Source organism: Ciconia boyciana, chromosome 28 (assembly GCF_034638445.1).
Source record: "Ciconia boyciana chromosome 28, ASM3463844v1, whole genome shotgun sequence".
NCBI classification, from domain to species: domain Eukaryota; kingdom Metazoa; phylum Chordata; class Aves; order Ciconiiformes; family Ciconiidae; genus Ciconia; species Ciconia boyciana.
The window spans coordinates 1,347,290-1,359,840 of record NC_132961.1 but is presented as its reverse complement, the minus strand read 5'-3'; the positions used below and the strand labels follow the sequence as shown (position 1 = coordinate 1,359,840).

Here is a 12,551-nt window from a genome sequence, read left to right as displayed (position 1 = left end):
CCTCGCCGCCGTCAGGTGGGGACATTGGGGACATCGGGGACACCGGGGACATCAGGGACGTTGGGGACATCGGGGACGTAGGGGACGTTGGGGACATGGGGGGACGTGGGGGGACACGGGGCTACGTGCGGGTCTGCTCCCGCAAGCCCTGGCACCGGCCCCTCGCCGCCGTCAGGTGGGGACATTGGGGACATCGGGGACACCGGGGACATCAGGGACGTTGGGGACATCGGGGACGTTGGGGACGTTGGGGACATGGGGGACGTGGGGGGACACGGGGCTACGTGCGGGTCTGCTCCCGCAGGCCCTGGCACCGGCCCCCCGCCGCCGTCAGGTGGGGACATTGGGGACATCGGGGACACCGGGGACATCAGGGACGTTGGGGACATCGGGGACGTTGGGGACGTTGGGGACATGGGGGGACGTGGGGGGACAGGGGGCTACGTGCGGGTCTGCTCCCGCAAGCCCTGGCACCGGCCCCTCGCCGCCGTCAGGTGGGGACATTGGGGACACCGGGGACATTGGGGACGTTGGGGGCATCAGGGACGTTGGGGACATCGGGGACGTTGGGGACGTTGGGGACATGGGGGACGTGGGGGACACGGGGCTACGTGCGGGTCTGCTCCCGCAAGCCCTGGCACCGGCCCCTCGCCGCCGTCAGGTGGGGACATTGGGGACATCGGGGACACCGGGGACATCAGGGACGTTGGGGACATCGGGGACGTTGGGGACGTTGGGGACATGGGGGACGTGGGGGACACGGGGCTACGTTCGGGTCTGCTCCCGCAAGCCCTGGCACCGGCCCCTCGCCGCCGTCAGGTGGGGACATTGGGGACATCGGGGACACCGGGGACATCAGGGACGTTGGGGACATCGGGGACGTTGGGGACGTTGGGGACATGGGGGGACGTGGGGGGACACGGGGCTACGTGCGGGTCTGCTCCCGCAAGCCCTGGCACCGGCCCCTCGCCGCCGTCAGGTGGGGACATTGGGGACGTTGGGGACATCGGGGACATCAGGGACGTTGGGGACATCGGGGACGTTGGGGACGTTGGGGACATGGGGGACGTGGGGGACACGGGGCTACGTGCGGGTCTGCTCCCGCAAGCCCTGGCACCGGCCCCTCGCCGCCGTCAGGTGGGGACATTGGGGACACTGGGGACATCGGGGACATCGGGGACGTTGGGGACATCGGGGACATTGGGGACGTTGGGGACATGGGGGGGCGTGGGGGGACACGGGGCTACGTGCGGGTCTGCTCCCGCAAGCCCTGGCACCGGCCCCTCGCCGCCGTCAGGTGGGGACATTGGGGACATCGGGGACACCGGGGACATCAGGGACGTTGGGGACATCGGGGACGTTGGGGACGTTGGGGACATGGGGGACGTGGGGGACACGGGGCTACGTGCGGGTCTGCTCCCGCAAGCCTGGCACCGGCCCCTCGCCGCCGTCAGGTGGGGACATTGGGGACATCGGGGACACCGGGGACATCAGGGACGTTGGGGACATCGGGGACGTTGGGGACGTTGGGGACATGGGGGGACGTGGGGGGACACGGGGCTACGTGCGGGTCTGCTCCCGCAAGCCCTGGCACCGGCCCCTCGCCGCCGTCAGGTGGGGACATTGGGGACATCGGGGACACCGGGGACATCAGGGACGTTGGGGACATCGGGGACGTTGGGGACGTTGGGGACATTGGGGACGTTGGGGGTGCGGGGGGACACAGGGACATGGGGGGACGTGGGGGTCCCCATTGTCCCCAAGGACCTGGGGGACATTTTGGGGGTCCCCATTGTCCCCATGGCCTCGGGGGGCTTGGGGGTCCCCATTGTCCCCAAGGACCTGGGGGACATTTGGGGGTGTCCCCATTGCCCCCGCTCTGGGGGGGCAGTTGGGGGTTCCTGGGGGGGAGTCCCCGATACCCCCATGCTTCAGGGCTTTTTGGGGGTCCTGGGGGAGGGGAATCCCCATTACCCCCATAATCCGAGGGGTCCCCACCCCTGACCCCCTCTTTCTCCCCCCAGGAGGCAGAGCCAACCCAAAGCCAGCGGCCCCAAAGCCCCGGCCCCCCAAAATAGAAAAACCGGAGCCCCCGAAAAACCCCCAAACCCGAACGCCCGAAAAACCCCTCGACCCGAGAAACCCCCAGGCCGGAGAAACCCCCAAGCCTGAAAAACCCCCAAAACGGAGAAACCCGAAACCCCGGCCCCCGCGCCGGCCGTGGCCCCCCAGGTACCCCGGCCCCCAAACCCAAACCCAAGCCCCCAAAGTCAAGCGGAGCCGCCCCAAAAAGAGGAAAAAATGGCTCAAGGAGGCGGCGACGTCGTCGGAGTCCGAGTCCAGCCCCGACCCCCAAAGCGAGGAGGGTGAGTTGGGGGCACCCCAATATTTGGGGGGGGGGCGCTGGGGGTCCCTCGGGGTGTTTGGGGGCAGGAGGGGGAATTGGGGGAGGGGGCTGGGGATTTTGGGGGGTTTGGGGATTTGGGGGTCTTGAGGATTTGGGGGCTGGGGATTTGGGGGCTGGGGATTTTGGGGGTCCTGAGGATTGGGGGCTGGGGGATTTGGGGGGCTGGGGATTTTGGGGGGTCCTGAGGATTTGGGGGGCTGGGGATTTTGGGGGGCTGGGGATTTTGGGGGGGCTGGGGATTTGGGGGTCTTGAGGATTTGGGGGCTGGGGGATTTGGGGGCTGGGGATTTTGGGGGTCCTGAGGGTTGGGGGCTGGGAGATTTGGGGGCTGGGGATTTTGGGGGTCCTGAGGGTTGGGGGGCTGGGAGATTTTGGGGGCTGGGGATTTTGGGGGTCTTGAGGATTTGGGGGCTGGGGATTTTGGGCAGGTCTTGAGGGTTGGGGGCTGGGGATTTGGGGGTCTTGAGGATTTGGGGGCTGGGGATTTTGGGGGTCCTGAGGGATTGGGGGGCTGGGGGATTTGGGGGCTGGGGATTTTGGGGGTCTTGAGGATTTGGGGGGCTGGGGATTTTGGGCAGGTCCTGAGGATTGGGGGGCTGGGGGATTTGGGGGCTGGGGATTTTGGGGGTCCTGAGGATTTGGGGGGCTGGGAGATTTTGGGGGTCCTGGGGATTTTGGGGGGGCTTGAGGATTTGGGGGCTGGGGATTTTGGGGGGTCCTTGGGGCATTGTTGGGGGGAATGGGGGGGGGGGGGCAGGGCTTTTGGAGGTGTTGTTGGGGGGCCCGGGGTGTTGGGGAGGGGCGAGGGGGAATCGGGGGAGCTGGAGGTTCCTTTGGGGGGGGTTTGGGGGTCCCTGAGGATTTGGGGGTGCTGGGGGGGGCGCTGGGTCGTGTTTTGGGGGGAACCGGGGGTTTTGGGGTGCGGGGTTCTTAAAGGGGCGATGCTCCCTGCGCGTGGGGCTCCAGCAGCCGTGGGGCTCCCGTTTAAAAAGGGCGGGGTTGTGTCAGTGGGCGGGGCTTAAACGGAAAAGGGGTGGGGCTTCTTTCGTGGGCGGGGCTCCTGTTTAAAGAGGCAGCGCGCCTCCTTAAAGGGGGCGTGGCCGCTATGGGAAGGGGTGGGGTCTGTGTTGTGGGCGGATCTCTTAAGGGGGCGTGGTGTTATGTGGGTGGGGCTTTCCTTGTGGGCGGGGCCTCTACTTAAAGGGGCCAGACTCTTTAAAGGCAGGCATAGGCGTTCCATTGGCTGATGCTCCATGTGCAAAGGGCGGGGCTCTCCTTGTGGGCGGGGCTCTACCGAAAGGGGGTGGAGCTTCCATTGTGGGCGGGGCTCCTATTTAAAAGGACCCACCTCCTTGTTAAGGCAGGAGCTAGCATCTCATTGGGCGACGCTCCCTATAACAAGGGGTGGGGCTCTTCTTCTGGGCGGGGCTCCTGGTTAAAGAGGCGGGGCTTCTCTTGTGGGCGTGGCTCCCAATTTAAAGGGGCCCCGCTCCTTCCGACGGACTCCCTTCGGGTGATGCTCCGCCTTGCCAAGGGGCGGGGTCCCTTTTCTGGGCGGGGCTCCCGGTTGGGAAAAAGGAAGGGGCGTGGTTTTCTGAGGGAGGGCGTGGCTCCACCTTAAAGGGGCGCTGCCACCCGCAGAGCGGGCGCCGCCGGGGCGGGTGCTGAACACCCGGGCCATGAAGGAGATGTACCGCAGCTACGTGGAGATGCTGGTCAGCACCGCCCTCGACCCCGACATGATCCAGGCGCTCGAGGACACCAACGGTGAAGCCCCCTCCCCACCGCGGGACCCCCCCCCGGGACCCCCCGCGCCCCCTAACGCAGCCCCTCGCCCCCCCAGATGAGCTCTACCTGCCCCCCATGCGCAAGATCGACGGGATCCTCAACGACCACAAGAAGAAGGTCCTCAAGCGGGTGACGCTCAACCCCTCCTTGCAGGTGGGGCTGGGGAAGGGGCTCGCTGTGGGGCTGGGAGGGGTGCTATGGGGCTGGGGAGGGGTGCGGGGGGGCTGGGGAGGGATTGCTGGGGGGCTGGGGGGGCTACTGCGAGGCTGGGAGCAGGCTGCAGTGGGGCTTGGGGGTCACTATGGGGCTGGGGGGGCTGCTGTGGGGATGGGGGGCTTGCTATGGGGCTGGGGGGCTACTGCGAGGCTGGGAGCAGGCTGCAGTGGGGCTTGGGGAGTCACTATGGGGCTGGGGGGCTGCTGTGGGGCTGGGGGGCTTGCTATGGGGCCGGGGGGGCTACTGTGGGGCTGGGAGCAGGCTGCAGTGGGGCTTGGGGAGTCACTATGGGGCTGGGGGGCTGCTGTGGGGCTGGGGGGCTTGCTATGGGGCTGGGGGGCTACTGTGGGGCTGGGAGCAGGCTGCAGTGGGGCTTGGGGAGTCACTATGGGGCTGGGGGGCTGCTGTGGGGCTGGGGGGCTTGCTATGGGGCTGGGGGGCTACTGCGAGGCTGGGAGCAGGCTGCAGTGGGGCTTGGGGAGTCACTATGGGGCTGGGGGGCTGCTGTGGGGCTGGGGGGCTTGCTATGGGGCTGGGGGCTACTGTGGGGCTGGGAGCAGGCTGCAGTGGGGCTTGGGAGTCACTATGGGGCTGGGGGGCTGCTGTGGGGCTGGGGGCTTGCTGTGGGGCTGGGAGCGGGCTTCAGTAGGGCTGGAAGGGTTGCGCAGGGGCTTGGGGGCCTGCTGTGGGGCTGGAGGCGTGCTATGGGGCTGGGGGCCGGTTATGGGGCTGGGAGCGGGCTGCAGTGGGGCTGATGGGGCTGCTGTGGGGCTGGAAGGATCGCTATGGGGCTGGGGGGGGCCTGATGAGGGGCTTGGGGGGCTCGCTGTGGGGCTGGTAGTGAGCTGCAGTGAGTTGGCAGGGCTGCTGTGGGGCTGGAAGGGTTGCTTAGGGGCTTGGGGGGCTCGGGGTTTCTCTATGGGGCTGGGGGTCTGCTGTGGGGCTTGGGAGGCTGCTATGGGGCCTGGGGTGGTCTCTGTGGGGCTTGGGGGGCTATTATGGGGCTTGGGAGGTTGCTATGGGGCTTGGGGGTCTCTATGCAGCTTGGTGGGGTCTCTATGGGGCTTGGGGACATCTCTGTGGGGTGCAGGGGGTCTCTATGGGGCTGAGGAGGCTGCTATGGGGCTGGGGGTGGTTTCTGTGGGGCTGAGGAGGCTGCTGTGGGATTTGGGGGGGTCTCTGTGGAGCTTGGGGGCTGCCATGGGGCTGGGGGGGCTGCTATGGGGTTTTGGGGGGCTGCCATGGGGCTGGGGGTGGTCTCTATGGGGCTGGGGAGGGGTCTGAAGGGATGCCGTGGGGCTGAGGGTTCTTCCAGGTGACACTGGGTGTCCCCAAGGTCCTTGGGTGTCCCTGGGACCCGGGGGTGACCCCCGGGTGTCCCCAGCCCTCACGGGTGACAGGGACCCCCCCGATGTCCTCGTGCCGGGGTGTCCCCGTGCCGTGGGGCGTGGGGGGCCCGGCCGGTGTCCCCACGCCGCGGTGACGGGGTGACCCCCGGGTGTCCCCAGCCCTCACGGGTGACAGGGACCCCCCCGATGTCCCCGTGCCGGGGTGTCCCCGTGCCGTGGGGCGTGGGGGGCCCGGCCGGTGTCCCCACGCCGCGGTGACGGGGTGACCCCCAGGTGTCCCCAGCCCTCACGGGTGACAGGGACCCCCCAGATGTCCCCATGCCGGGGTGTCCCCGTGCCGTGGGGTGACAGGGACCCCCCCGATGTCCCCGTGCCGGGGTGTCCCCGTGCCGTGGGGCGTGGGGGGGCCCGGCCGGTGTCCCCATGCCACGGTGACGGGGTGACCCCCGGGTGTCCCCAGCCCTCACGGGTGACAGGGACCCCCCTGATGTCCCTGTGCCGTGGGGTGACAGGGACCCCAGATGTCCCCGTGCCGGGGTGTCCCCGTGCCGTGGGGCGTGGGGGGCCCGGCCGGTGTCCCCACGCCGCAGCGACAGGGTGACCCCCGGGTGTCCCCAGCCCTCACGGGTGACAGGGACCCCCCAGATGTCCCCATGCCGGGGTGTCCCCGTGCCGTGGGGTGACAGGGACCCCCCCGATGTCCCCGTGCCGGGGTGTCCCCGTGCCGTGGGGCGTGGGGGGCCCGGCCGGTGTCCCCACGCCGCGGTGACGGGGTGACCCCCAGGTGTCCCCAGCCCTCACGGGTGACAGGGACCCCCCCGATGTCCCCGTGCTGGGGTGTCCCCGTGCCATGTGGTGACAGGGACCCCCCCGATGTCCCCGTGCCGGGGCGTCCCCGTGCCGTGGGGCGTGGGGGGCCCGGCCGGTGTCCCCACGCCGCGGTGACGGGGCGCGTGTCCCCCCCAGGAGGCCCTGCACACCTTCCCCCAGCTGCACGCCGAGCCCGGGGAGTCGCTGGTGAAGCTGCGCCCCGGGGGAGAGCCCTACAACCGCAAAACCCTCAGCAAGGTCAAGAGGAGCGTGGGCAAGCCCCAGGTACGGGGGCCCGGGGGGTCTGGGGGGTCTGGGGGGGGCCTGGGGGGTCCTGGGGGTCCCGGGGGTTCTGGGGGTCCCAAGGGGACTCTGAAACTATAAAAGCCTTGGCAAGATTGAGAGGAGTGGGGGCAAGACGCAGAGATGGGGGTCCTGGGGGGTCTTGGGGGTCCCAGGGGGTCCTGGGGGGTCTTGGGGGTCCTGAGTGGTCCTGGAGGGTCCCAGGGGGTCCTGGGGGGTTTGAGTGGTCCTGGGGGTCCCGGGGGGTTCTGGGGTCCCAAGGGGACTCTGAAACTATAAAAGCCTTGGCAAGATTGAGAGGAGTGGGGCAAGACCCAGAGATGGGGGTCCTGGGGGTCCTGGGGGGTCTTGGGGTCCCTGGGGTCCTGGGGGGTTCTGAGTGGTCCTGGGGGTCCCAGGGGGTTCTGGGGCATCCCGGGGTCCTGGGGGGTCCTGAGTGGTCCTGGGGGGTTCTGGGGGTCCCAGGGGGTTCTGGGAGGTCCTGGGGGTCCCAGGGGTCCCAGGGGTCCTGAGTGGTTCTGGGGGTCCTGGGGGTCCCCGGGGGTCCCAGGGGTCCTGAGTGGTTCTGGGGGTCCTGGGGGTCCTGGGTGTCCCAGGGTGCTCCTGGGGGGTCCCAGGGGTTCCTGGGGGTCTCAGGGGTGTCAGGGTGGGGGAGGGGTGTTCCAGGGGTTCCTGGGGGTCCCAGAGGGGTCTGGGGGGTCCCAGGGGGGGTCTGTGGGGGGGGGCTGAGCCCGTGCGCCCCCTCCCGCAGGAGTTCAAGGTGGAGGTGGAGAAGTCCTTCTTCTACACCCTCTACCACTCGCTGCACCACTACAAGTACCACACCTTCCTGCGCTGCAAGGACGAGGTGCGGCCCCGCCCCCCACGTCCCCGTGTCCCCCCTGCGTCCCCCGTGTCCCCAACCCCGGCCCCACCCCCCGTCTCCACCCGCGTCCCCAGCGCCAGCCCTTCGTGGTGGCCGTTGCTGTCCCTGTACTTCCTCGTGGTGGCCATCAACTTCATGGTGGTCATGACCTTCATGGTGGTCATGACCTTCATGGTGGCCATCATCTTCGTAGTGGCCATCATCTTCGTAGTGGCCATCACTTTCATGGTGGTCATCACCTTCATGGTGGTCATGACCTTCATGGTGGCCATCACCTTCATGGTGGCCATCATCTTCATGGTGGCCATGACCTTCATGGTGGCCATCACCTTCATGGTGACCATCATCTTCATGGTGGCCATCACTTTCATGGTGGCCATCACCTTCATGGTGGCCATCACCTTCATGGTGGTCATGGCCTTCATGGTGGCCATCATCTTCGTAGTGGTCATCACCTTCATGGTGGCCATCATCTTCGTAGTGGCCATCACCTTCATGGTGGCCATCGCTTTCATGATGGCCATCACCTTCATGGTGGTCATGACCTTCATGGTGGCCATCACTTTCATGGTGGCCATCATCTTCATGGTGGCCATCAACTTCATGGTGGTCATGACCTTCATGGTGGCCATCACTTTCATGGTGGCCATCATCTTCATGGTGGTCATGACCTTCACGGTGGCCATCATCTTCATGGTGGCCATCATCTTAATGGTGGTCATGACCTTCATGGTGGCCATCACTTTCATGGTGGCCATCATCTTCATGGTGGCCATCATCTTCATGGTGGTCATGACCTTCATGGTGGCCATCATCTTCATGGTGGCCATCATCTTCATGGTGGTCATGACCTTCATGGTGGCCATCATCTTCATGGTGGTCATGACCTTCATGGTGGCTGTCACCTTCATGGTGGCCATCATCTTCATGGTGGTCATGACCTTCATGGTGGCTGTCACCTTCATGGTGGCCATCATCTTCGTAGTGGCCATCACTTTCATGGTGGCCACCATCGTGATGGTGGCCATCATCTTCATGGTGGCCATCACTTTTATGGTGGCCATCATCTTCATGGTGGTCATCATCTTCATGGTGGCCATCACCTTCATGGTGGCCATCACCTTCATGGTGGTCATGGCCTTCATGGTGGCCATCACCTTCATGGTGGCCATCACCTTCATGGTGGTCATGGCCTTCATGGTGGCCATCACCTTCATGGTGGCCATCACTTTCATGATGGCCATCACCTTCATGGTGGCCATCATCTTCATGGTGGCCATCATCTTCATGGTGGCTGTCACCTTCATGGTGGCCACCATGGTGGCAATCTCCAGTCCCTGTTCCTTCCCCCCGTCCTCGCTGCCATCCCCTGCGTGGTGGCGGCCACCTCCACCACAACCTCCCTCCCTGTCCCTGCGCCTCCTCGTGGTGGCCACCTCCATCCCCTCTCCCTGTCCCTTCACCGGAGGGGGGGGGGGGTGTCCCCGCTGGTGACGGTGGCCTGTCCCCCCCCGCAGACGACGGCCATCGAGGGGCAGGACGAGGACCTGGGCCAGGAGGAGGTGGTCCAGCAGTGCATGCGCAACCAGGCCTGGCTCGAGCGTCTCTTCGACTCCTTCAGCGACCTCCTCGCCCAGGCCCAGACCAAGTGCGCCTGACGCGCCGCGGGGACCCCGGGGACGCCCCCTCCCCCCCCCCGGGGGACGGGGACACCGCCCTCGGGGACGGGGACGCCCCCCCGGGGGACGGGGACACCCCCCGGGGGACGGGGACGCCCGCCGGGATGGGGACGTTCTCCTGGGATGGGGACATGGGGCGTGGGACGGGGACGGAGCCCCCTGGGAATGGGACGCGTCCCTTGGGGACAACCCCCCCTCCCCCCCCCGGATGGGGACGTTGCCCAGGGACACCCCCCCGGGGTGGGGACCCCCCCCCCCCCCGGAATGGGGACACACCCCCCTCCCCTCAGGAATGGGGACACCCCCTGGGAACGGGACGCGTCCCTTGGGGACATCCCTTGGGGACGCCCCCTGGGATGGGGACACCCCCCCGGGAATGGGACAGGCCCTGGATGGGGACAAGGACACCCCCCAGCATGGGGACACCCCCCAGGTGGGGACACCCCCCCGATGGGGACAAGGACGCAGCCCTGGGGACAGGGACACCCCAAGATGGGGACACCCCAATTCTGGGGTGTCCCCCCCTCCACCCCCAGGGACAGGGCCACGCCCCTCCTGACAACAGGGCCACTCCCCCACCCGGGGACCCCCCCCTCACTGGGGACCCCCTCTTTGGGGACACAGACCCCCCCTCCTTGGGGACAGGCCCCCCCAAGGGACAACCCCCTCCCCAGAATTGGGGACCCCCAGAATTGGGGACCCCCCAGGATTGGGGACCCCCCTTTACACACAGGGACCCCCCAGCATTGGGGACAGCCCCCAATGGGGTGTCCTCCCCCCAGGACCCCTCTTTTTTTTGGGGGGGGGGGCACACGATGACACATGGGGGGGTCCCATGGGCATTGGCAGAGGCAAGTGGGGACCCCCCCCCCAAAAAAAAAAAGAGGGGGGGCCCTGCTGCCCCCCCGGCGGAGAACCCTTATTTATATATATATGTATAAATGTCTATTTAGTAGCCTCCATTCTCCGTCCGGGGGGGGGGACACACCCGGGTCCCCCTTTTTTTGGGGGGTGGGGGGCACCCAAATGCCTGGGTCCCCCCCCTTTGCCCCCCCTCCCAGACCTGGGTCCACTCCGCCCCCGCAAGGAACAGGGTTATTGGGGGGGCAGGGCAGAAATCCGGGGTCCCCTTTTGCCCCACCCCCACCCCCGCCATGGGACCAGCCTGTCCCCCCCCGGGGAGGGGGTCCTGTATATAAGTATTGGGGGGTGTAAAAAGGGGGGCACGCCAAGGAGGGGGGGCACCCCAAAAAAAGGACCATCAGCCCCCCCCCCCCGCCACCCCCCACGAGCTATTTATTGCCAAGTCGCCCCCCCCCCATTTGGATGGATTTGGGGGGGTTTAAGGGGTCCCCCGCCCCCGGGGTTTTGGGGGCCGGGGGGGTTGTACATAGTGTATAGGGTCAAAGTCTCTATGTATCATATTGTATCGCCGGATTTGCCCCCCCCGCCCCCCGGGGCACATTTGCCCCCCCTCCCCCCGGGTCAGATCCCCCTCCCCGGCCAAATTTGCCCCCCTCCCCGGGGCAGTTTGCCCCCGCCATGGGGCAATTTGCCACCCCCCCCAAATTCACACCCCCGGGGGCAGTTTACCCCCCCGGGGGCAGATCCCCCGGGGCTGGATTTACCCCCGGGGTAACTCCCACCCCCGGGGTAATTTGCCCCCTCCCCCGGGGCAATTCCCCCCGGAGCAATTTGCCCCCCGGGGGCAGATCGCCACCCCTCCCCCCATTTTTTTTCATTTCGGTTTTTTTTTTAATTATTATTATAATTATTATTATATATATTGGGGCCCCCCTGCCCCCCGGCTCCTGCCCCCACACCCCTCCCCCACGCTGATCCCCCGCCCCCCCCCCATCAAATCGCCCAATCCGGCCCCGGGGTGGGGCCCCAGGCGGGGGGTGTTGGGGGCAGAGGGGGGGTTTGGGGGGGCCCCCCCCGTGCCCCCCCCCTTTTCTACGGTGTATCGTGTCGGGCCGTGTCGTGGGTGTTGCCGAGACCTTTTTATCGTTCCCGAGTCTCCTCGTTTTTGGGGGGGCCCCCGAAAAGGGGGGGAGGGGGGCCCTGGGGAGGGTCAGGGGTAGGGGGGTCAGAGGGTTTGGGGGGCTCGTGGGAGGGGGCTGGGGGAATAGGGGGTCATGCGGCTTGGGGGGTCTTGGGTGAATTGGGGGGTGAGGGGGTTGCAGCACTTTGGGGGTTTGTGGGGGGCTCGCATGAGCTGGGGGCTCAGGCTTGGGGGCAGAGAATTGGGGGGCTTAGACTTGGGCGGCTCAGGCTTGGGGGCAGAGACTTGGGGGGCACAGACTTGGGGGCACAGACTTGGGGGGCTTAGACTTGGGGGCTCAGGCTTGGGGGCACAGACTTGGGGGCTTAGACTTGGGGGCTCAGACTTGGGGGCTTAGACTTGGGGGCTCAGGCTTGGGGGCTCAGACTTGGGGGCACAGACTTGGGGGCTCAGACTTGGGGGGCTCAGACTTGGGGGCTCAGGCTTGGGGGCACAGACTTGGGGGCTTAGACTTGGGGGCTCAGGCTTGGGGGCTCAGACTTGGGGGCTCAGACTTGGGGGCTCAGGCTTGGGGGCTCAGGCTTGGGAGGCTCAGGCTTGGGGGCTCAGGCTTGGGGGCTCAGGCTTGGGGGCACAGACTTGGGGGGCTCAGACTTGGGGGCTCAGGCTTGGGGGCTCAGGCTTGGGGAGCCTCAGACTTGGGGGCACAGACTTGGGGGCTCAGACTTGGGGGCACAGACTTGGGGGGCTCACACGAGGGGTCTTGTAGAGCTGGGGCGGGGCTTAGAATTGGGGGTCACACAACTTGGGGGGTCTCACACGAGTGGGGTCCTGCCAGGTCCTGGGGTCTCCCACAATTTGGGGGGTCCTTGCACCCCAGGCTCCCCCTCAGGCAGGCGGGGGGGTGTCTCCTCGCACCCCATGTGAGCCCCGTGCCCCCCCCCCACACGCGTGACCCCTTGCACACGCGTGTGCACACCGGCTTTAAGGCACTTTAATGTGTGACACCCCCCCCAATGAGGGGGGGGCTTTGGTATTTACAGCAGCTGGGGGGGGGCACAGGGGCCCCCCAAATTTGTGATACCGATGGGGGGAGGGGCTGTGTGCGTGTCCCCCTCCCGGGGTGGGG

At 67.2% G+C, this 12,551-nt stretch overlaps 1 protein-coding gene across 1 annotated transcript in view; it reads left to right on the top strand.

The window, feature by feature from the left end:
- Positions 1–9,727, top strand: part of PRR12 (proline rich 12) — a 40,056-nt gene extending 30,329 nt beyond the window's left edge. The window contains 7 exon segments of the mRNA XM_072847672.1: positions 2,025–2,149; positions 2,262–2,366; positions 4,049–4,174; positions 4,251–4,348; positions 6,727–6,855; positions 7,625–7,720; positions 9,256–9,727. Coding sequence (XP_072703773.1) covers positions 2,025–2,149; positions 2,262–2,366; positions 4,049–4,174; positions 4,251–4,348; positions 6,727–6,855; positions 7,625–7,720; positions 9,256–9,396 — 820 coding nt within the window. The 3' untranslated portion in view covers positions 9,397–9,727.
- The last annotated feature ends 2,824 nt before the right edge of the window (positions 9,728–12,551 follow it).